The 23,866-nt window shown below is 47.7% G+C and overlaps 1 protein-coding gene and 1 long non-coding RNA gene across 2 annotated transcripts in view; one reads left to right on the top strand and one right to left on the bottom strand.

Moving 5' to 3' along the window:
- The window catches only part of LOC134480683 (uncharacterized), a 19,936-nt gene extending 4,411 nt beyond the window's left edge, over positions 1–15,525 (bottom strand). Inside the window, exons 1-2 of the long non-coding RNA XR_010055338.1 lie at positions 14,492–15,525; positions 1–13,925 (exon numbers count right to left, since the gene is read on the bottom strand). The exon at positions 1–13,925 is cut by the window's left edge and continues 4,411 nt beyond it. This is a non-coding gene — a long non-coding RNA (uncharacterized LOC134480683). The remainder of the gene's footprint in view (positions 13,926–14,491) is intronic.
- Cyfip2 (cytoplasmic FMR1 interacting protein 2) overlaps positions 1–22,348 on the top strand; it is a 119,788-nt gene extending 97,440 nt beyond the window's left edge. Inside the window, 5 exon segments of the mRNA NM_001106996.1 lie at positions 8,611–8,683; positions 9,532–9,626; positions 15,525–15,763; positions 17,261–17,408; positions 19,692–22,348. Of these exon segments, the coding sequence (NP_001100466.1) occupies positions 8,611–8,683; positions 9,532–9,626; positions 15,525–15,763; positions 17,261–17,408; positions 19,692–19,859 (723 nt within the window). The 3' untranslated portion in view covers positions 19,860–22,348.
- Positions 22,349–23,866: the final 1,518 nt, after the last annotated feature.

Below are 23,866 nucleotides of genomic sequence, written 5' to 3'. Positions count from 1 at the left end.
CAGACTGGTTAATTTTTATTCTCACTCAGCCACTTTAGGAAGCTTTGATTTCCTCACATCTTTGTGAACCGTTAACAGTGTCTCTCGCTGTGATCAGACCTTTTGAACAGATGCCTTTTGATAAAACATGGTTCTGAGGGTGCCAATGTCCCCAGGATTATAGCTAGCCCAGGAGATGGGCCGGGAGCCAGGTGTGGTTCAGAGTGCAGAAGTCACCCACTGAGGGACAAGGACATGTGCACAGCCAAGCTGGTTAAGCTGGTTAAGGAACTAGTTAAACTGGTTAAGGAGCTGGTTAAGGTACTGGTTAAGGAGCTAGTTAAGGCTGGGTGGCTAAAGGCTTTGCATCCTGCAGCTGAGTGAGCCAGCCCCACGGGTGACCTCCTGCTTCTGCACATTCTCATTCCTCTCTGTTTTACCTCCTCTGGCGACTGAAGTCAATCCCCAGTCGGAGAAACGCAGATAAGCAGAAACTGAACAAGGATCACACTGTTGTGTTAAGATAGCCACTGCTCACTTCCTGAAGGATATTTTTCCAGAGGCTTGTATGCCAGCCTTTCTCCTATAAAACTGGTCGTTGTGTTAGCTTTAAAAGTCTGCTGAGCCAAGCGCAGAAGGTGGATGGCATCTGTGAGGGTGGTGGAGACAGCAATGAGAGGGAAGAGGGTTTCCACCTTCTACTTTACACCCTCCATCCTTCAGGGCATCGCAGCAAACAGTTATGTCTCCCTTAAAAGGAAATGTTTGGGGGCTGGGGATTTAGCTCAGTGGTAGAGCGCTTACCTAGGAAGCGCAAGGCCCTGGGTTCGGTCCCAAGCTCCGAAAAAAAGAACCAAAAAAAAAAAAAAAAGGAAATGTTTGCACACTTAAATGGATATTATCCGGAGGGCTGGTGTCTCGACACGGGCTGGCTCCGATTGAAGACTTCACCCCGCAGGTTGTCAGGAGGGAAAATGCTGCTGCTGTTAGCAAAGGGAACGTTGCTTTGCGGGCCACAGTGTCTTGACTACAGGTCTTTCTCTGTTGATCAGATATAAATCTGAACCAGGATGATAATTCTATTATTCCCTTGACAGCCGAGCGTATGGGGGGAGGGTAAGAGGCGAGAGTCACCTATGCCATTACTCAGAAGAGGTGGAGGGGGAGAAAACAGCCTGCCCTGCACTTTGCAACCTACCCTGGCAAGGAGACACACAAAATGCAGGTTTGCACTGCAGAGAGCTGCTGGGACCCAGAAGCCCGTGCAGCAGGAAGAACACGGTGAGTCCTGGGTGGACTTTTATCCGCCAAGAGAGACCCAGATGAGGAGGCAAACCACTGTTCATACTTTCCATGCAGAGGGTCGTGGTGGGTGTGGGAAGCCTGATTTCTGGCCTGTTCCACAGGAAACACACTAACAACATATGTGCCCATATAAGGGAATGTTTAGAGCTCTTGCTTGCTGGCTAGGCCTGGCCCCGAGCCCCCTTCATACCAGAAAGCCAGAGTCCAGATGGGGGTAGCGGGAGGCGCTTTGCTTCATTTGTAAGTCAGTTCTTCAGGCATCCTCGACAGAGACAGCCACCTAATACATGAATGGAATTTGCCTTTTTATTGCCTTAAGACTCGAAGCCAGATGTTGCTTAAGAAAACACTCTTTTGAGATTGGCCTCATGATTCTCTCTGGGAAGTCAGCTGAAAAATGGTCATTTTTTTTTAACCCAAGAGGAGAGCTTAATAGAGTCAAATGCCGTTTTCCACATAAATCTGACCTCATTACAATCACATGGACTTTTTCAATGTAAGCACGGCGAATCTTGGTAATTCCCTTTAGCCAAGAGAAGCCATGTCCTCGGCCTCAAAGGCTCAGCAAATTGCCAACATCCTGGGTTTTGGCGTTTGATGGAAGTCCTTCCGGCCCCTCGATTTTAAATGAAGTATAATAGGGAAAGAAAACATTAAAGCAGAAAACCGCGCAAAATTAACCTTCGGATGCTTTGAAGACTTTTGATGTGGGTTCCTTACAATAAATCAGTTTGGGATCCTGACACCAAACGCCTGTTCACTTTTACTTAATTCTGCTGACAACAAATAGTTGTACAGGAGGCCTGGGCCCTGTTAGCTCTCTAGGCCTCCCTCACCAGTGTGTTAGCGGGCGTCGCAGGAGCGATGCACAGTGCTGTGACACTGGGTCTGTGCAGGTGGTCACCAAGAGCAATTCTACTCCTCAGTGACACCCTGAGCACCTTCTGGAGAAGTAGAATGATCACGCCCCGGTCCCCAGCTGAGGCGACACCGATGCTTTCTCTTCTGAGACGGGCGTCTTCCTGTATACGCAGGGCGGGCCTCAGACTCCCCTCACGCCTTCCCCACTCTGCATTACTGGCTTTGGCACCCGTCCTGGCTTAAGCATTTCTCTTTGTAGTTTCTCGCTTTAGAAAACTCATCCTGAGGACTGGGGAGGTGGGTCCGAGGGTAAGGTAGAAGTGGGACAACTATGAAGACCTGAGTTCAGATCCCCAGAAGCACACATCAGTAACACCGATCGATGGTCCTTTGACAAGATGGGAGGTGGAGACGGCAGGATCCCCAGAAAGTCACAGGACTGGCCAGCCTGGAGTGCACAGCATTCAGTAAGAACCAGGGTCTAAGGCTAGAAAGTGAGGACCAACATCTAAGGCACCATACCTGCACCCTCATATACATGAACACACACACACTCACACACACTCTTACATACACACGATTATATTCTGACCTCTGCACATGCACCATCATCACATGAACACACACACACACACACACACACACACATGATTGCACTCTGACCTCTACATATGCACTGTCACATACACAAGCACACATGCACACAAAAGAACTTTTTAATTCATCATGGTTCAAAAGCTATAAAAATATTTTATGAACAGATGAGACTTTGATGACACTTCCTGTGCTGGTGAGAAGTCTTTACCCTTAGCTGATCTCGGTGCTTGGTGTTGAAGGTAATTTGCACAGCAGTGGGGCCTGGCTTTCGTCTGTGATTCAGAACAGTGACAAGCACGGTGACAGACTATCCCTGACTTTCCAGGGAAGGTCTAAGGCTAGTCATCCTGCAGCAATGGAGGAGGGGAAAGAAAAACCAACCAGGAATCAAAAAAGTCAGGAAAAGAGGCCGTGGGTGGTTATATCAATTAAAACACAGCAGGAAGACACAGGCGGAAGTGATGAAAACTTGTGTTTCTTCCAGCCACCTCCATTACATGGGAGGTTCTCTTTGGTAGCATGTACCTCTGAGCCACTTCTGTCTCGTTTGTAAAACTCAAGCCTCTGCTAATACTGAACTCTGCCCTAGCTATCTGATTCTTTACCAGGAAGTGTAAGAAAAGTGTAAGAAAAAGTGTAAGTCAAGAGCAAGAAAATCCTAACGGACTGCAGAGTTGTTCAATCCAGATTAGAAAGAGGCCATCTGGGACCTACAGGGAGTTCCAGGTCACAGCTAGATGACTTGCCTTCCATTTTGGGGACTTTTATGGGAAAACAAACAGACAAACAAACAAACCAAATCCTTTCTCATTGTGCTCAATATGGGGAAATACTTACACATAACTCCTCTGACGGCCACGCCTTTTTCATGGCAGAGCTGAGGCAGGAGCATGCTAAAAGGAAGCTTTATGGAGCCAGGTGTAGCAGCACACACCTGTCACCCCAGCACCTGGAGAGCTGCAGCAAAAGAATTCAGAGTTCAAGGGTATCTTTGGTTAGGTATTGAGTTCAAGGCCAGCCTTAACTACCTGAGACACAGGAAAGAATGAGAAGGCGGTGGTGGTTGATTTGGGTGGTGGGTAGGTAGAGTGGTAGGCCACAAAACGACACAGCCAGTTTCTCCAGGGAACATCAAAAGAATCTTTAAACAAGTCCAGTTCAGTTGTATTGCTCTGCCTTAAAACTTCATCGTACTGAAAATTCAAACTCAGCCCTGACCCACAGGCCCTCCACCAGCCCTCCCATCGCCTCCCTCTGCTCCGAGGTCTAGCCACATGGCTACGTCTGCAGGTGAAGATGGCTAGATAAACTGAGGCTCATTCTCTACAGGTCTGCGTCAGCGCAGGGCCAGATCCTACTGTCCTTGAGAGTCACTGGCTTCATGTCACCGTCACCATAACACGCATGCATCTCCTCCAGGAACCTGCTAGCACAGTGACTAAATTCTGTGATTCACTACTGGTTTGAACTGTCCTGACCTCAGTGGCCACAGTAACATGGCTGCAGATTGCTATGCCCTTATATGCACCCCAACTGACGCACGTACAGAATTCCCACTTGGCTTGTGTCCTCCTCTGTTCTTAGAAGGACCGTGTGTCAGGTCTGCCCCACTCACTACTCCTCCAGCACCCTGCAGAGCCTGGAGCATACTCTGTCCTACTGCTGAGTGGGTGAAAGGCTTAAATCCCCTCTGCCCAGACTCCGTCCTAGCGCTCAGTGTGTGGTACTGTATTTTTCATCTCCTGGATGGTATTGAACCTCTGTACAAGACATACAATGGTCCCTAGTCAGTGTTCGCAGGGTCATTGATTAGCCTTGCGTCGGAAGCACGGACTACGGCTGGTGAGTTCATTCTGCAGCTTAGTGTGAGACCTGAATAAATGGAGCAGTTTTCTAGTCTTGGAAAAAAAAATATATATATATGGCAGATACTGGAGGGGCTTGGAAGCTCCTAGAGCAGTGGTTCTCAGACCATGGGCCCTTTGGGGGTCAAAAGACCCCTTCACAGGGGCTGCCTGAAACATATATTTGTATTATGATTCATAACAGTTGCACAGTCACACTTATGAAACAGCAACAAGTGTCACCACCTCCCACTCCTGAGGCCTGTGCCCTTGTGTTATCACAGCAGTGGGTTTTTTTTTTTTTAATAATATTTATATTTTTGTTCTGTGTCTGTGACGTGCCCCGCGTGTGGCCTAAAACAAAACCAAATGCTGTTATCAGCACACCTACGCGAACAGCACTCCTGGCTGTCGGCTGCTCACAGATACCGGAGGCTTTTGATTTTAAAATTCCACGTTAGTTGTTTCCGTTGTCTTTTCCTGTAAATTTAGTTTTCAGAGTTACACGCGGTTGATGAAGAAAATATAGTTATTATATACATACAGGGTAGAAAAAAAACCTGAAAATTTACTAAATGAGGCATTTGTTAAAAATATTTCATAGTTCAGGTTGAAAAGAACTTATTTCCATCAGTCATGGAGAGAAACTTCCAGGCTTGCATAGGAAGACCCAAACTCCCAAACTCGAGAGAGATTCGAATGTGTCTCTTATCCCTCACATGCCTACACACCTAACTTAAAAAAAAAAAAAGTGAAGACAGGGTTTCCTGCAGTCCACATTGGCATGTAGCCAGGGAGGGCCTTCAACTCCTGATCCTCCTGCCTCCACCTCCCACTCACTAGGTTGGAGACAAGCCCGCCATCACCTAAACTACATCCCAGCCCCCAACATTCAGCTTTTATTGTGTGATTAGTGATCACGTGTTATATAACCAACACTGTGCTCCTGTTTTGGTGGGGTAGCAAAAAAGGCAGACCAACCTGTACAGGAAGGTTGTCTGTACTTTAGGGAGGTTGGATTACAGTGAGAGGTACGTATTCAATCACCATGTGCTGTATAAAACACAGACTGAGCTCAAATTTGGAAAGGGGAACAAACATGATTTTTTTTTCTTTTTTTCGGAGCGGGGGACTGAACCCAGGGCCTTGCGCTGAGCTAAATCCCCAACCCCACAAATATGATTCTTAAAGGACACTTAATGCCACAGTGGGTAAGGGGATCAAGGGCCTTCGAGAAGTATCCTTCAGGGGGTGGTGTTGGAATTGAAAGCTAGAAAAAGGGAACTCCCTGAACTGAGGAGAGAGGTGGGTTCAAGAGCATGCTGGAGAAGAGAAAAAGCTTCCGTGGTGGACACAGAGCCAGGGACATGTGTTAAGACCAGTGTTGGGTGGAATTCACAGGCCAGGAAAGGACCTTGTCCAGTGGGGAGCGGCCTGCTAGGCTCCTGATAGATACTTTGAGATACTGATGAGAGGAGAGGGAAGCCAGCCGTCAGCCCAGCCTCCACAATGGAAGCTTGTTCTGCCCTTCACACAGGCCTTTGTCTGCCCACTGGCTGTTTGTATCTGTGGCAATGATCTCAGCTAATGAACAGCAAGCAAGTCTCTCCCACACAAGGTGTGTAGCCACCTCCTCATACAAATGGACACTTAGTTCCTCCTCCCGGACCTTCCTGCTTTCTGTCAGAAGGACGCTCCTCGATCGCCTTCTCAACCTCCATGGCCAAACAGCACTATAAAGTAAAAATCAGGCAGGCAGGCAGGGTACCCACATCCAAGAGTCCCTGAGCCTCTAGTTTGCAAGCTTTGGGCAGAGAGGGCTTCATCTCCTGCAGAGAGTCAAAGTTTCCTGTGTAAAATAAACTTGAGCTACTGTGTTGTTCGTCTAGAGCCATCTCTTCCTTTCTCTGAGCTCTCGGGTTGTTCCTAAGATCGTCTATCCACAGGAACGGAGTAGAAGGTGATGATTCAGGTGTGGACAGCCTTCTAGCAACACCCCTAAGGGCAAGAGAATGTTTCATAAGAAAGAAAGACTGTGAGTGACTGACTGTGGTGACTGGGTCAAGTGTGCTTGCAATAAGCTAAATATCTCCTCTCTACGGAGAACGCAATCTACACTCAGCCCATGCCATTGGGCCCCACATGATGTCATGCAGGGTATACTGTGAGCCCCATTGTGGCTCTACTCCAGCTTGTTGGCCGCCCACGGCCTTCGCACTGGAATGCGCTCACCTGAGTCTATGTGGCTACCTTCCTCCATGTCTGTCCTATGTTCAGCTTTTACTCCTCCCTAGGGAATTTTCTAAGTGACCCAAATTAGTTCTTGCCTCCTTCTTGGTCCCTCTCTTGAGCGATCACTATCTGACATTTTCTTTGTGTTCACAAGTCTTTACAGGGATTTAAATGGCACAAGAGCCCAGATCTAGTCTAACTTGTTCGACATCATGTCCGCCTAGCCTAGAACCGTGCCTGGTATTTTATAAATATCTGTTGGGTGAATGGAGGGATGGGTGGCAGTTTTCTCATGCTCGGATAACTATCACGTGGACAGACGGCTTCATTTATTCACGTGGGGTAGCAAGCATTTACCTACATAGGTGAGTACTGATAAATTATCGTCTGCAAGGCATTTAATCATAAGCGATTGCTGGGAGTGAGATGAAAAACAGAAATGCTTCCTCATGGCCCTTAAGGAAGGATAGTGTTATAGTAAGAGTCAAGGAAAGAGTCAAGAGACGTAGAACAACAGATGGGAGTCAAACGATAAACAGAGAGGAAAATCACCATCCGAGGGACAGTCAGGAGTGCCACCTGCAGGGATGCCGAAAGAGGGACTCGGAAGGGATTCGATCTCCAATTTCCTGAAGATATTTCAGGATTCCTCTCTCGTTGCCGCTCTTCCAGATGCCCCGGATGGGAGGGCTCCATCCAGATGGTGTTAGAGTCAGCCCAAGAGCCCCTCTAGTCCTGAGTTTCCTCTGCTTCTTATAACTCCTAAGAGTTAAGTTTGACTACATCCTGGATCTCATCTCGTGTGGTGCCCACAAAAGAAAGGAGGGGGAGACACACAGTAGAGGGGGCCTTCAGCTGCCCCCCGACCCTCATGCGCCTTGTCCTGAAATCAGCAATCAGAGGCTGGTCCTTAACTAAGTCTGTTAGTCAAGTCTTCCCTTTAACCCTAATCAACTGTACCCTCCCATCCCTGTGGTACAGGCTTCCTTTTGTGTGTAACCTGTGTTCAGCAAAACCTACGTTCTAGGTTCTCTTCTCTTGCTGGTTATCTATTATGATGAAAACTGATCCAGCGACACAGACATTTGCTCAGAGCCATTCTGGATAACCAGGATTCACCAAAATACACACACACACACATACACACACATGTGCATGTACATATGTGCCCCCCACACACACACACACCAGTGATCCTCAGACATCACTCCTCTAGAGCAGTCCACCTTATTTCTGAGATAAGGTAGCTCACTGGGTGTACGAGGCTAGCTGGCCAACATGTCCAGGAATCTAACTTTGCCTTGCCAGTGCCGGGATTATATGCACAGATTACCACGCTTGACTTTTTACATACGTGCTGGGGCTCAGGTCCAGCACCTTGCCAACTGAGACAGCTTCCCCTACCCCACCCTCCACTGTGTCTCAGCTATCTTCTTTATTCCTGTAGACCTCATGACCAGCCAACCAGAGTGAGGTAGCCCTCAGCGTTGTCCAGGCCCTCTAACCTTCATTCATCTTAATCCTTCAGCAAAATCCTTGTATGGTGATGGGTAAAAATGGTTTGGGCTCTCATGAGCTAGGCGTAAGAGGCTATGGACTTTCTCTGTCCTCACTACAGCCTGTCCTCATTGTGATGATGAGTAGACTCGAAGAAACCAGCAAGCTACCACTGCTGTTAAGAATTCCCAGAACTTGAGCACTCGAGCCAGCAGAACTGGGGTCGAGATTTTAGGAGTGAATTCTAATTTAATGTGACAATCATTTTCTCTCCCCCCCCCCCCAATCTCTGCAGTCTCAAGAGGAAGTCTGTGATTTGCTCCATGCCGCACCCTTCCAAAACATTCTGCCTCGGGTCTATATCAAAGGTAAGAAACCACCAGCTGCAGTGACAGCCTTCTTACATTTGATTAATGCTCGCTTTACAAGAATATTGGTGTGAGTATGGACACACATGTGCCATGGGAGGCCAGGGGACACCCCAAGTGACATCTTCAGCTTTCAGTATGAGACAGGGCCTCTTTGTGGTTTGCCATTACGTGTGCCAGGTTAGGTGGCCTGAAAACTTCTAGGAAGTCTCCCGTCTCCACCTCCTTTACCATAGGAAATCTGGGTTTACAGATGTGTACTACGTGGTCCAACTTTTTATATGTTCCTGGAGATTCCAACTCAGGTCCTCACACATCCCCCACTTCCCTCTGCTCACTTCCTAATCCCCATCAACCCAGCCATCCAGGAAGGAGCATAGTGTTTTGGATGCCTGTGAAAACATTAAGGGATTGGGAGTGGCTCTCTAATTGGGTTCCTTTATCTGATCTCTTTGCCTGTTTTTTTGAGATAGGGTCTGTCACTGAACCTGGAGTTCGCTGTATTGGTGAAACCGGCTGCCAGCCATCCCCTGAGATCTGCCTGTCCCCTCCTCAATCCAAGCCTTGTTTCTTCTAGGCTAGCCTTCCTGTGTCACTCGATCTAGCCTCGAACTTCCTGAGTGACAGGGAATGCACCATTTCACTAGACGGATGAGTCTGTTATTGATCCAAGCTCGTGGGAGATACCAATCCCTCAGGATGAACTCTCATCGCAGTCTCCAGAACCAAGGAGAAAGTTCTGCACACGCTCTCCAGGTTTAGGGACACAGTGACAGCGTCAGGTCCTCTGAGAAGTAGCCCCCTACCCCCACCACACACTCACTTCCTGTTCCTTTGTTGGTCCACAGAGGGGGAGCGTCTGGAAGTCCGGATGAAACGCCTCGAGGCCAAGTACGCCCCACTTCACCTGGTCCCCCTGATAGAGCGACTGGGGACGCCTCAGGTACAAATCCTACATCGCATACCCAAAGCATCCCAAGAATGGAGAGTTTGGGGTCCAACCTCCTTGTTTTACAGACAGGGAAACTAAGTCACATAGAAGGGAAAGTGTGTCCAATATCATAAATCTGGGGCAAGCTGGGATGAGGTTTCCTTTCAGGCTTGAGTTCTCTTCTCTACCCCGGGGTTGTGAGTTCTGCTAAGAAAGAGGGAAGGAAGTCTTCTTAAAGCAGTATCCATCAGAGCCCTGCCAGGTACCAGAAATTCTGTAACACTGTCTGAGTCAACACTTTACATCTAGGTATCTTAAGAAACTCAAGATCACGAGACACTGTGGTTATGTGGTTAGTTGTCTGTGAGGTATTAATCTTATGCAGGTTCCCTCTCTTATATGACTAGCTTGTGTCACGTTGACATAAAACTCGCCAGCACGCCAGTTCATTATGACGGCAGCCTCTGAAGCAAGGTGGAGATAGAAACAGGGTAGGGGGATGAAGAATCAAAGATGTTTTGAATTTTTCTATAGTGCTCCAATTATTTTCAAATTTGCCTGGGCTCATGTTGAGTCTGTAAAAGCTAACTTGAAAATAATAATAATAATAATGGTCCCAGTTACTATGGACACTGAGTTGGATAAGAGAGGATGCCTGCCCGCAGAGCACTCTCAGGCTCTGTCCGGAAGCAGAACAGAAGAGAAATAGGGGGAGAGGCACCAAAATGTCCGCTGCTGCTTTCCTTCAAGTTGATTTAAGGCAGCCTCCCATTTGAAGGCAAGCAGGGGATGAGGCAGTCAGTGCAGGACATTTAGAGGTGATCAAGGTGTTTATTGCTGGCCACAGTGACTACTGTCCCAGTTCAGGAGTTAAAGCTACCCTTGAACTCAGGTTCCTTACTGGGCTTCTCACAGAAGGACCCACACTGTCAGCAGAGGGTAAGAGGTAGCCCCTCTCCATAAGGCCAAGCCTCATCTGCACAGACGTCAAACTGAGAAGTTGCCACCTACAAGAGGCCCCCACTGAAACAGTGACTAACCATAGGAGGCGTCTGGGTCTTTGACTCACAGCAGGGAATTCAGACATTGTAAAGAGTCCTCCCACTTTTGGGGCAGCAGAGGTTGAACAGAGAAAATCCTCTAAGAGGATTTCCTTTTAGGGAGAAATCCCCCAAGCCGGTGTCATGCTGGCTTGTTGCTGCTCTCAGGGTGTCATCCTACAAGAATCCAGTTTTGAGAGCCTGGGGCTGGAGTGTGTTTCTGCTCATGGCTGTGCATTCCTTCCCCGTTCTGCCGAACACCATTTCCTTTCAACTGATAGGAATTTCTATTCATCCCCTGTTGAGTATTTAACAAGATCCTTAGTAAGAGAGGGCATGCCAGTTTGATAAGTCGCCTTTTTCTCAAGGAATAGTCTTAACACTACAGCCCAGCTCAACCTGAAAATATAGTCAGGGGTTACTAGGGAGTGGAAAAGTGGAATGGGGGATAGACTATAGGGGTGCGATTGAGGTACACTGTTCCTCATTAATATGTGTAGGTAAGGTGTGAAGAAGACAACTAAATTAAGAAGTAAATTCGGGGCCAGTGAGATGGCTCAGTGGGTAAAGACACTTGCTGCCAAGGCTAGCAGGCTTGCGTGAGTCCCAGGACCCACGTGATGGGAGGAGTGAATGAGTCAATGCAGGTTGTGCTCTGAGCTCTACACACGCACCGGACATACATGTGTGCACGCATGCCGAACGCACACACACATACTTAACGATAAATTCAATCTCATCAACCCATAGGCAAAATAAATAAATAAATGCTGGCAAATTGTGAACACTGGAGCTGGCCAGCTAGATGTTCTCTTCCGCTGGATCTTGTATGGTGTCTGGGTCAGTGACGGAGGTAACTGTCCTGGTAAAGCCGGGAAGGTTTGGGCAGTGTGGTCTTAACCACTTGTTTCTGAGCAAACTGTGGTGACCTGGTTTTCCGTCAGCACCATGATTCCCAGCTCTTCCCTGAAGGTCACACAATCTCACATGGGACATTCTACTTCGCTGCCTTTGTTTTCCCAGCTCTGAAATGGGATGGTAGCTGTTTCACCTCCCAGCTGGCCTGCCCTTTTAAAATCCGTATCTTGGGTTGGGGATTTAGCTCAGTGGTAGAGCACTTGCCTAGCAAGCGCAAGGCCCTGGGTTCGGTCCTCAGCTCTGGAAAAAAAAAAAAAAAAAGAAAAAGAAAAATCTGTATCTTCTCTTTTGAAATGTGTTATATTGTTAACAGCTCGGAAAATGAATCATGACAGAGGGTCAAGCCACTGATCATGGAGGAAAGGTCTCTCCGCTGATATTCCTCTTGGTAAAAACTCATTACGAGGCTGCTTACCTTCCCATGTACTCACTGTAGGTGTTCATACCTGCTCTCTGTCTGGGCTCAGCCTTTTGCATGTTACTGAGGAAACATTGATGTTTGCAGAAAGGTTAGGGAATTTACACACACACACACACACACACACACACACACACACACACATACACACACACACAATGTGGTAAGGTCTGCATCTCTTTCCTGTTACTGAATAAGTCAGAATTCCTAAAGATGCAAAGGGCCACAGAAAAGAATGCTGAGAAGCTCTGCTTAGAATCAGGTATTTCATGGAATGGGAGTTTGAAAGGGGGCGGGGCGCACACTTGGGAAAGACCCCCACTGTGTGGAATGGAAAGTAGGCAGGAGCTCTTTTAAGCACCATCCTTTATACATTAGAACAAACCACAAAGTGGCTGCATTTGCGATGAGCACTAGATGGCCTCTTTAGCCTGTAGAAAGTGAGGGTTGGGGTAAGCATTCACTGGGTGAAGGTCTTTCCGTGCAAACATGAAGACCTGTGTTCAGATCCCCAGCACCCTTGTAAAAACCAGTGGTGGTAACAAATCCGTCACCCTAGCAATTGAGAAGGGGACAGACAGACATCTCAGGGGCCGGCTGGCAGCCAGTCTCAACAATGCAGTGAGCTCCAGGTTCAGTGACAGACCCTATCTTAAAACATAGGCAACAAGATCAGGTACCCAAAGTTGACCTCCGACTTCCACATGCACACGCACAGGCAAAGCACACGTGCACACACATCCAGGGGCATGTACGTACAAAATGATTTACCAAAAAATAGACTCACATTCAAATAGCAAAGATATCAACAAACGGGAAAAGTTCCATGTTGCCATCAGTCCGTGAAATGGGACCCCCCAAGGCCAAGGCAGCTTCCCATCTCTCCGTTTGATAAAGACGTTTTTCTTCGGAGCACATTGACAGCTCAGGGTACGAGGCATGGGCGTCACCTAGGAAGTTGTCTGGCCAGTATCCTTGAGACTCAGTCACTGTCACATAGCAAAAATAAACTTTGGGGTGGGGGGGTTTGGAGTTTTTTGTGACAGGGTTTCCCAGTGTGTCATTGGCTGTCCTGGAACAGCCTGTAAACCAGGCTGGCCTCCAACACACAGAGACTTCCCCCTGCATCTGCCTCCTAAGTGCTGGGATTAAAGGCTCCCTTCGCCACCATCCAGCTAGCAAAACCTTTTAAAGTATTTCCATTCTCCAACTCCCACCAAGACTAGAGATTTCTCCAACAGCATACATAACAGGAGACGATGCTCACAAAATGTCCCGTCCACAGGCAACTGCTTTAGAGTTGTCCCTCACAGTGGAGATTCATGAAAAGTTTAAAGGAACCTGTGAGGGTTGAGAACTAAATACGTTTACCAGAGGCTGTTTTGGGAGAGCCATCTAAAAACCATGGCACTGAATGTGATATGGAAATGAGTTTTTAAATTAGAGACATGCTAAGAGAAAATGTAAAAGAGATGCTCTGCTATCTTACGTACATATATATCCATATTCATAACTGCGAACGATCTTCATATATCTGTATTTTAAGAAAGCTCCTCTCTGTATAGTGGGATAAGTGGAATATTGCCTTTCTTATGTGTTATTTAAATTTTCCCCCAAACTTTACCCGGTGAACATATATTACCTTTGTGGTTCACAGAAAGAAACGGAAGGGCAAATACTTCCTCAGAGAAAAGGGTCAAAGCCCCTTCTGTTGGCTGTGGTGGATGGAGAACTGAAAGTCCAGCCACAGATTTGATAAAAATCATTTGCCAGTGTTTTCAGACCAGGATTCTCAGGTGCTGCCTGATTCAGAATAACCAGACAGACGGCAGATTAATTAGAATACTAGAAGTCCCTTGATTTGCTGATGAGAACATACACAGGCCCTTCATTTTGAGCATCCCCCAAGGAGCCGTGTTCTTCACATGCGGAGAGCTGGGTAGAACAGAGCAAACTCAAGACCAGAATCAAGTACCAAGTTCATACTATCTTAGGAGCGCTTTGTCTGGCTAGCCATGGCAGCTCGAGGGGTCTCCTGGGTTGCGAACTGTCTGCTGCACAATCAAATTGATCCTACATGAATCGGGGTGCCCTCCTGACTCGTGAGACAAAGGTGTTTCAAACATCCACTAACTCTTCCCTAACTCATTTTCCTCCTTCACTTTATAGCCGTCATGGCAACGACACTCAAGGCCCACATTCATCATGAGCTCTGCTCCCTGATTTCTTTCCTTCCCTGGATTTACTTAGAGGCTGCCCTCTGTGGTTGGGGGAGGGGAAGGTCTCCAAGGAACAGGGCTTTGAGGGGGAGGTCTGGTGGTCCTTTCCTGTCTCCTCCAGAATGGGCCCCTGAGAACCCTTCCTCCCCCCGGGAGCTAATTCCATATGTGTCCTGTGAGTCTGCAGCCTCAAAAGCCAGCTTTCTTTAGCTTTGTTCCCAGACAGAAAGACCCGACTTTGACCTTAGACTGTAATACGTGTTCTGAGGAAGCTTTCGGCACCTTCGCTCTTCGATGTTTTCACTCACAGCACAGACCCATGTGGGAGGCGGTTGTGTGTTTGATGTGCCCGTCTGCCTGTCTGATTGCTGGAGATGCAGTAGCCAAGACCAGATGAGACGCTTGTTTGCGTTACTAATAGAGACCATGCACCATTGTCAAAGAAGGGTTGCAGACTAGAGGAAATGATTCTCCGGAGTCAGCGGCCTATTTTAAAACAGTAACATACGTTCCTTCTAGCACATTCCATGGCACAGAACTATTTCGAAGGTGAAAAGCCCACCCATTTCCCGCAGCCCATCTGCAACCCATGACTAACTTGACTCCCCCTAAAATGTTTTCTACACGCACACCCCACGCATGTGCTGCCATCTTCTGTGGGGGCTGTGCTGGTGTTTGAAGGCGTTGTAGTAAATGTCATTTTCTCCAACTTGCTGGATTTACCTCATAATCTAACTTGTAGAACTAAGCTTCGCTGAGCAGAATCCAAGCCTTATCCATCTCCTTGGCTGCACCTCTGAGCCTCAGCGTCCTCGTCCGTGACTAGAATAATCTACCCGTAGAATTGGACGGAGCTGTCTCTCATCAGGAGCCTGGTGTGCCACACACCCTAATAGTGTTACGCTGATAGGGGCACTTCTGACTTCTGGGTACCTAGTTAGCCATCCCGGCCTCTCCAGTGCCTCGATTACAAGGCCTGACTTACTAATTTGGGTTCTGGAGGACAGAGCTTGTGTCCTTGTACCTGCACTGACCCTATTTCTTCAGCCCCAACTGGCCTCTGAGACCAGTATGTGGTCAGATAAGTTTTAAAATCAGTCTTCTGTTGATGGGATCATGGGTAGCAATGACCATAAGACTTCCATGCCCTCAAGTTCTCAGGCTCGTTCCCCTGCTCTGGGAAGAGTAGCGGTTCCAGTGAACAAGTTCTAGATGTGGCTGGCACCAGTGTTTGGGACTCTCTAGTGGAAGTGGGGCAGATGGGCTCTCAGATGTGGACGATGCAGTGTTAACCTACGTACGCTTCCTGTCCCAGCAAATTGCCATCGCTCGGGAGGGTGACCTGCTGACCAAGGAGCGGCTCTGCTGTGGCCTGTCCATGTTCGAGGTTATCCTGACCCGAATTCGGAGCTACCTGCAGGACCCCATCTGGAGGGGCCCGCCACCCACCAATGGCGTCATGCACGTGGATGAGTGTGTTGAGTTTCACCGGCTGTGGAGCGCCATGCAGTTTGTCTACTGCATCCCTGTGGGGACCAACGAGTTCACAGCTGAGTGAGTGCACCCTCTCCCCTCCCCTCACCACGGGGATGCACTAGCCAGAAAGGAGAAGAGGGGCCAAAGTGGCTCGAACAATGATACATATTGGTCACTATGCCAGTGCTGGGCATGACAACAGTGGACTGTTCTTGGCCTCCAGAGGTTAAAGGGGACCAACAGAATACGGAAGCACCTATGTCAAGGTGTCGCATGGGGCTGGTTGGAGACAAGGGGAGATTGTAAACCCCAGAGAATGGAACTTGGTTCTCAGACCTGAATTTTCAGACTAGAACTAATCCTGTGGCCATATCAGGGATGGGGTCTGTGAACGGGGGATAGTAAACTGGGAGATCAGTAAATGTCTGTCAGCAGAATCGGGGCCCAAGACTGAAAGAACGAACCCCGTGAGTGTCAGCCTTTGGCCCTGAGCATTCACCTCACCCCTGCAAGACTCCACGTAGGAAATGGGGAGTCTTTAGATCACCCTCAGTCCCATCAGCAGAGAAAACAGAAGCAGAGCCCCCCTCTTCCTGAACCTGTCTAGCATCATACTGAGGGTGGTGTGGCAGAGGTGATTAGCCGGTCCTTTGGGGACTAAAAACAGGGAAGGAAGGGGTGGGGAGGAGAGGAGAAAGCTCAGCTGGGGGTTGGGGGGAGGGCTGTGTCCTTCCAACCCTGTGACGGGGGAAGTGGTGGAGCTGCCCAGGTTCTAACTACCTTAGAACAGAGGAAGTGACATAAGAATGACCCTATAGTCATCCACAAGTCTCTTGGGCATTGTGGCCTGTAGGAGCCAACACAGCCTCCTCTAACTGGCCTCCCATGACAAGCTATGTGAGTCTCAAAGTCAATTAGCATTGAGGAGATGACTAATTGCAAGCCTTAAGGACCTGAGTTCTAGCCCCAGAAGCCATGTCTAAAAGCCAGGGGAAGAGCTGGAGAGATGGCCCAATGGCTAAGAGTTCCATACTGCTGTTAGAGGACAAGAGTTCAGATCCCAGCACCATCAATGGCTCACAATTGCCTGCTAGTCCAGCTCTAGGAGGGCCCATTGCCACCGGCCTCTGCCTCCTGTGGGCGCCTGCATTCGTGTGTGCACATCCATACTGACACACCATTAAAAATACACATTTCCAAAAGGCCAAGTGAGGCATTGTGCACCCGTAATCCTGACACTAAGAAAGCTGAGACTGGAGGATGCATGGAAGCTCGTTGGCCAGAGTCACTAACAGTCTCACTGCATTGGAGAGCCAGATTTAGGGACAGAGACTGAGAACACAAGGTAAAAAGCAATTGAGGGTGACCCCCAACCTCAACCTCTGGCCTCCATGTGTATGTGTGGGCACGCGCACACACATAGTGGGGCAGGAGGAGAGACAGAGAGAGGGAGTCTGGTTGGGTTTTTCTTTGTGTGTTCCTCTTTTCCTCCAAGTTGACTGCGTCTCCTTGGGGAAGCTGGCTTTGGCGAGGATGTCTCCCCTCAGCTTCTCACTGTTTCCTTGCCCACCCTAGGCAGTGCTTCGGTGATGGCTTGAACTGGGCTGGCTGCTCTATCGTTGTCTTGCTGGGCCAGCAACGGCGCTTTGACCTGTTTGATTTCTGTTATCATCTGCTGAAGGTGCAGAGGCAGGACGGGAAGGATGAGATCATTAAGAATGTGGTAAGTAGATATGGCTGGCCTGCAAAGTGAGGGCTGGCAACAGGCTATCTTCAGGAAGGAGTAGCATAAACTGCTTATGGAGGGAGAGCGATCACTATGCACAGACACTCACAAGTTGGAAACATTCTTGGAAAAGGCCTGCCCATACATAACATGCTATGATAGATTGGGTAACAAGCCTGGACTCCTGACTTCAAATGTCCCTTCCCTGTCCCAAGCAGACCCTGTTGGTGCTGGCCACCATTGCCACAGCACACCAGACATTACAGCCATGGCAGGCACGGGGACCAGACACTATAGCCGTGGCTGTTGGGTGCTGTGGGAAAACAGAGCCTTTAAACTGAATGACAGGAGAAGGGACAAGGGCAGAGGTCTTCATAGTGTTGGGACTTAGGTTGAATGGCAGGCAGTACATAGGGCTAGTGGCCAGGTAGATTCCAGACACAGGGAGCAGCTGCCACATAAGTGGGTGGCTAACATACTGGTCCTCAACCTGTGGGTCTTGACCCCAATGGGGCAGGGGTATTGAATGACCCTTTCGCAAGGGTCGCATATCAGATATCCTGAACAGCGGCTACTTACATTACAATTCATAACAGTAGCAAAATTACAGTTATGAAGTAGGAACAAAATAGTTCTATGGCTGGGGGTCACAACCTGGGAACTGTATTAAAGGGTCACGGCACTAAGAAGGTTGATCTGTGTGGTCAAGCATCCTTACAAAAAAGGGAGTTTTAAGAGTTGTGGTCATTGTAAGTAGCTGTCTCCCAGTATCCAGTTCAGTGTTACTTTAAATACCCTCTCAGTATCATATGACATCATCCTCAGGCCTTGAGCTATTTCATTTTTTTTCCTGCGGAAGTTTTGTGTCCATTTAAATGACTCCCCGGTTCCTGACAGCTGCCATTTTTCTTTCTGCCTCTGTGGATATGATGACTCTGTGTGCCTTATATAATGCGAATAACACAGTCTCTGTCCTCTTGTGATTGGCTTATTTCAGAAAGAGGCTCATCCGTGTCACACTGTGTCGGAGTCTCCTTCTTCTATAATTAACTAGTACTTCGTCGTATGCGGACACAGTCCACTGATGGGCCTTTGCATTGCATTCACCTTAGCAACTAGGAGTAGAACTATGAACTTAGGCCTCTTACTGAGTCTCTCCTTCAGGTTCTTTGAGGTATATACTCAGAAGTCTAAGTGCTGGACCATCTGGTAATTCCCTTTAATTTTCGAGGAATGGCCAGACTGTCTTTCCTGATGTGTGCACCATTTTATATTCCCACCACTAACACCCAAGAACCCATAGATCATTGGGTCATTGTGTGTCTTCGGTAGAGAAATGCCTTTTGAGTCCTTTCTCCAGATTTTAATTGCTGGTTAAGTTTTTCTCACGTTTACTTCCTTTGTGAGCATGCGTGCGTATGTGTGTGTGTGTGTGTGTGTGTGTGTGTGTGTGTGTGTGTGTGTGTGTGTGTTTGGAGAAGCCTGCTGCAGCACACGTTTTGGGGGGGGGGGGGGTCTGAGGCCAAGTTAATGAAGTCAATTCTCTCGTCCCAACATGTGGGGCCTGGGGATCCCCCTGAGAGCCTCCGGCTTGGCACCCATTGAGCCACTTCACTGGGCTTGGATTATAGCATTTATATATTCAGAATAACAGCTTCTTGCCTGTTTTATAAATACATCCTTTCATTCCGCTCATGATATCCTTTAATGCACCCAAGTCTTCCCTCTGCATTGGCTGCTAGAGACTTCGGTGTCATAGCCAAAAAGAAAAATTGCTGCCAAACCTGACATATCCCGGTGATTTACTCCTGTGCTTTCTTCTAAGAACTTCATAGTTTGAGTCACATTGAAGTCTTTTATTCACTCCCAACTCCCACTTGGATGCAGTATATCGAATAAGGTCTGACATTCACCTGCAAGTAGGGATCCAGTGTTCCCAGTGCTTGCCGAGGTTGCCCCTGACACTCACACAGACTTCAGGTGGTCTTGCCGTCCTGTCCAGAGTTGTTTGATTACACACAGTTTGTCTCTAGCCTCACAGTTCTATCCCATTGGCCTTCGTGACAGTCCTGCAGTGCTCTGATTACGGGAGCTTTGTCGGAAGCCTTGAGACTTGCAAAGGTTATCAGCAACCTTGGGCATTCTGTTTGGGAACCGTAGAGAAGATCTTTAAAGGAAAGAGAAATATGACTATTGGGATGTCAGACACCTGGTTTCCAGCCCCCTCTCCGCCTCCCACTTTACCCTGATCCTAACCTAAGCACCCTCATCCTTCTACAGCCCCTGAAGAAGATGGCTGACCGCATCAGGAAGTACCAGATCTTGAACAATGAGGTTTTTGCCATTCTGAACAAGTACATGAAGTCCGTAGAGACAGACAGCTCCACGGTAGAGCACGTACGCTGCTTCCAGCCCCCAATCCACCAGTCCCTGGCCACCACCTGCTAGGTAGGAAATCCTGCAGACCTTCAACCCAGAGGAGGAGGAGGAGGAGAAGCAGGAGAGGGAACACAGTGGTCAGCCTGCAGCAGGTCCAGCTGACAGTGTGGGGGACAGGCCTGGAAGGAAAAGAAAAACCTCCCCAACACATCTATACCACTCCCAAGGGCTGGGCTCCCGCATGCTCTCCCATGATATCTCCATGGTGGGTTTCTCCATAGTGTAAATGAAAAAAACAACAAAAACACAGGGCAGTGTGTGCTTTCTTCTTTCTTTTTTTTTCCACCTTAACTGTGTTTAAGAAGTACTGTTTCCACCCTGCAGCTGCCCACCCCATCTGTGATTACTTCCCAAGACCACCTCCCAAAATTGTAACTTCCTACCCAGTGTCTGTATTTGATCCAGCACCACAGTCTTAGAGACATAGGAGAGGAGAGTGGAGCCATAACAGAGATATCAGCCTGGCCCAATTGTATGCCCGAGCTTACTCACCCATCTTCTGTGGCTTCTCCCTCCAGTGTCCTGGTCACTTCACTTCCTGCTCTTGATATTAGGGACTCCACTACCAAAGTTAGATCCCTGGAGAGCCAGGAAGAGGTTGCTAACTGTCAAGACAACAAATGATGCTGAAAAGGGATCTTTTACAGCCCCCCTACCACCCACCCTAGACCGTCCTGGCAGGACAGCCCCAGAGAGAAGAAAATAAGATTTGTGAAACCACACTGAGTGGAAGTAGGGGAGAAGATGCCAGGGCCTGCTGTGAGGAAAAGATATATCCGTCAGCAAAGGGCACAACTCCAGATTTCTCCCAAAGGAAAAATGTTAGGCCTTGTCAATGGTGTGGGAAGGTAAGGCACCCCTGCTCCTCATACAGAGTCTTAGCCCTTGGCCACATGGGAGTGCACACGGTCAGTCATAGCGCTGCACATCACATTAGCGAGTGACCAATCGGTGACTGCTTAACACAGAACCTGATCTAGGAAAATCCCCCAAGAAAGAAAATCTAAAGGGGTTACTTCAAATGGAGACAGGGTAGCAGGGAGGAAAGAAATCTTTATCAACAAGCTTTCGATCTCAAGACCCCTCCACCCAAAAAGAAGTCTTCTTTAAGCAGACTGGAATGTTCATCATGTTGGCTACTAAAAGATTCTTGGAACGTTTTATTCTTTTGCTCTCAACTTCCTGGTCTCTTCCTTTTGCTCAAGCCCCGTGCTGGGGTAGAGCTTCTTTCACAGGGGTGTATTAACGTCCGTGTTCTAGACTAACTAAAACACCCCTGCACAGTCTCCACGTACAGCAGATCTTTAAGGAGACTGCCCATGTCTCCACACAGAGCTAGTCATCTGACCCACAGAGAGAGGACATAGCCCTGAGCCCCCAAAACATAGGAAAGAATGAGAGATGCTCCTCTGCCAGCCTGGGGAGGAGGAGAGCAGACAGGAGTAACCACTCCCTCCCCCAGTAAGGTGACTGTTATCCGTCACCGTGTTTTAACCACACAGAGCTGGAGAGGTGTGTGTAACCAGCACTTTGACAGACACGGCCACGTACCCCAGGGAAGTCATGTAAATTAGAACCCTTGAGGATGGTACACTAGAGTGTTCATTTCTGGACACTAACTCTCAATCTCTGGGAACAGGGCCAGAAGATCAGCCTTTTCCCAGTTAAACGTTACTGCATACCACAGACTCAGAGCCTTTGCTGTAGCTTGGATTGCTCTGTAGTCTCTCTGAGCACGAATGGGAGTCATTTGTAGGGGGCGTGGCTTGCAAGGGAAACTGTCCAGTCCTCCCGTCTGGCACTGTTAATTCTTAGTCTGATTATTTTTCAATGACCAGAGATGTATCCCAGAAGCAGATCCCACCTTCCAGCTCTTCAGCTCCGGCTGGGGATAGTGTGTGATTAACAGACTTCTCTCCTAATCCTCCCTCGCTGCTCTGTAGAAATGTGGGCTGTTTACTTCATAAGGCCGCCTTCCTGGCAGCTCATCCCTCCTCCCCTGTACTCCTGACCCCAACAGTTGACCCTCTGGGAAGAGTCACAGTCTCAAGAGATTTGATCCCAATAAACCAAGGTCCTCACTTTGAGGACAGAGATTCCATTTCTGCAGCACTTGTCTGCAGACACTGAACAACTTTAATGCTCTTTCCTCTCTAGTGATCCTTGTTTCCCACCCCACACCCCTCTTTGATTTTTTTTAATGTATTTAAAAATCAAGAAAAAAGCTTAGATTTTAAAATGTTTTAAAAAGAATTCTGTTTCAGAGACTGTCAAATGTGTACCATATTTGTATTAAGAGTTGTTGGGGATTTTTTGTACAATGAATTTACATTATTTATGGTGAACTTATATTTACGCTTGTGATCGAATAATGATGTTAAATTCTTAAATCATATTTGCTATGCAGCTGAAGATGATATTTTGATTTGTATTTTGGGGGTACCTGTGTTGAGTTGATAAAACATTTTCATCTCCATTAAAACTGCTTCCAAACCAGTCAAACCAGCATCTTTGTCCTGACTTCTTGGCCACATTCCAGCCTTCATTGAGCTATGGAGGCCACATTAAAACTAATTAATGCCTACACAAAATGAAATAAAATGGAAGAAAATTACAATGTGCCACATATATGCACCCTAAATTAATAAATTATTTTGTTTTCCACCCAAATGAATTATACCATTAAAAAAAAAGTAGCTGGGTAGTAGTGAAGCACAGCTTTAATTCTAGCACTCTGTAGGCAGAGGCGGGTGGATTTGTGAGTTCGAGGCCAACCTGATCTACAGATGTAGTTCCAGGACAACCAAGGCTACCTAGACCTGAGACCCTGTCTCAAAAAACCAAAAGTAAGGGGGTTGGGGATTTAGCTCAGTGGTAGAGCCCTTGCCTAGGAAGCACAAGGCCCTGGGTTCGGTCCCCAGCTCCGAAAAAAAGAACCAAAAAAAAAAAAAAAAAAAAAAACCAAAAGTAAGATAGATAGATAGATAGATAGATAGATAGATAGATAGATAGATAGATAGATAGATAGATAGACAGACAGACAGACAGACAAACAATAAAATAAAACTGACTTGGGGTTTAGGAGGATGCTCAGTGGTTAAAACCTTCGTTGAGCCAAGCGTGAGGACTAAAGTTCGGATCCGCAGAAACGTACACAATGCCAGGTGCAGACAGCTCATCATCTGTAATCCCAGCCTCCGAAGTGGAACAGAGGACCTCAGAGCAAAGCAGCCAGTGAGCCTGCCATGCACTGAGCTCTGGATTTGGTTGAGAGACTGTCTCTCAATAAAAAAGGCTGAAGAGCCCTCTGGTATTCCTGCCATCAACTTCCAGCCTGCATATGCATAAGCTTTTACACATGAGTGTGACCCCAGACGATGCCCACATACACACAGAAGTAGCTTTGAGAGGAAAGATTGGAAAATAATATTCGAGGATGCCTAATGGATATAGATAGGGACCATGCTACATCTAACCATTCTTTTTAAGCATCTGCCATCACCGTGTAGCACACACTTTACACACATCTTTATAGAAGTGTGAGAGACTATTTCCACACAGATACAAAGCAGCAAAGCTGGAATTTCAAGAGTTCCAAAGCCTAGGCTAATCCTCAGACCAGATCCCCCAAACTAGATTTGAAAATTTGGTCACCGGGCTTTCAGTGGGTCTAGAGCAGTAAGATTGATCAGAGTCTGGTATCAGGAGGGAACCCAGATTTCCTAGTGACCATCTATATCAGCTGCACGCTCGAGCCATCGGCAATCACCTTGCTGCTGTGGTATGAATCAACCTTCAGGCTCCCAAGACCTCGATTTTCTATCTAAGCCCCCTTCCAGCTATTGTTCTAGACCACATCCCAGCAGTGTCCTTTGAGGGGCCTGGCTACCAAACACAAAATCATTCTTTCAATGACCTCCAAAATTTGTCATTTTTGCATGAACTGATGTCTGATATTGCCATACATTTGAACTAGCTTGTCTCCATCATAGTAATTTCCGAAGAGATACTTAAGA

This window comes from Rattus norvegicus, chromosome 10, assembly GCF_036323735.1.
Source record: "Rattus norvegicus strain BN/NHsdMcwi chromosome 10, GRCr8, whole genome shotgun sequence".
In the NCBI taxonomy this organism is placed as follows: Eukaryota; Metazoa; Chordata; class Mammalia; order Rodentia; family Muridae; genus Rattus; species Rattus norvegicus.
Note: the sequence above shows the minus strand (reverse complement) of the source record. Positions and strands in the feature narration are given on the sequence as shown.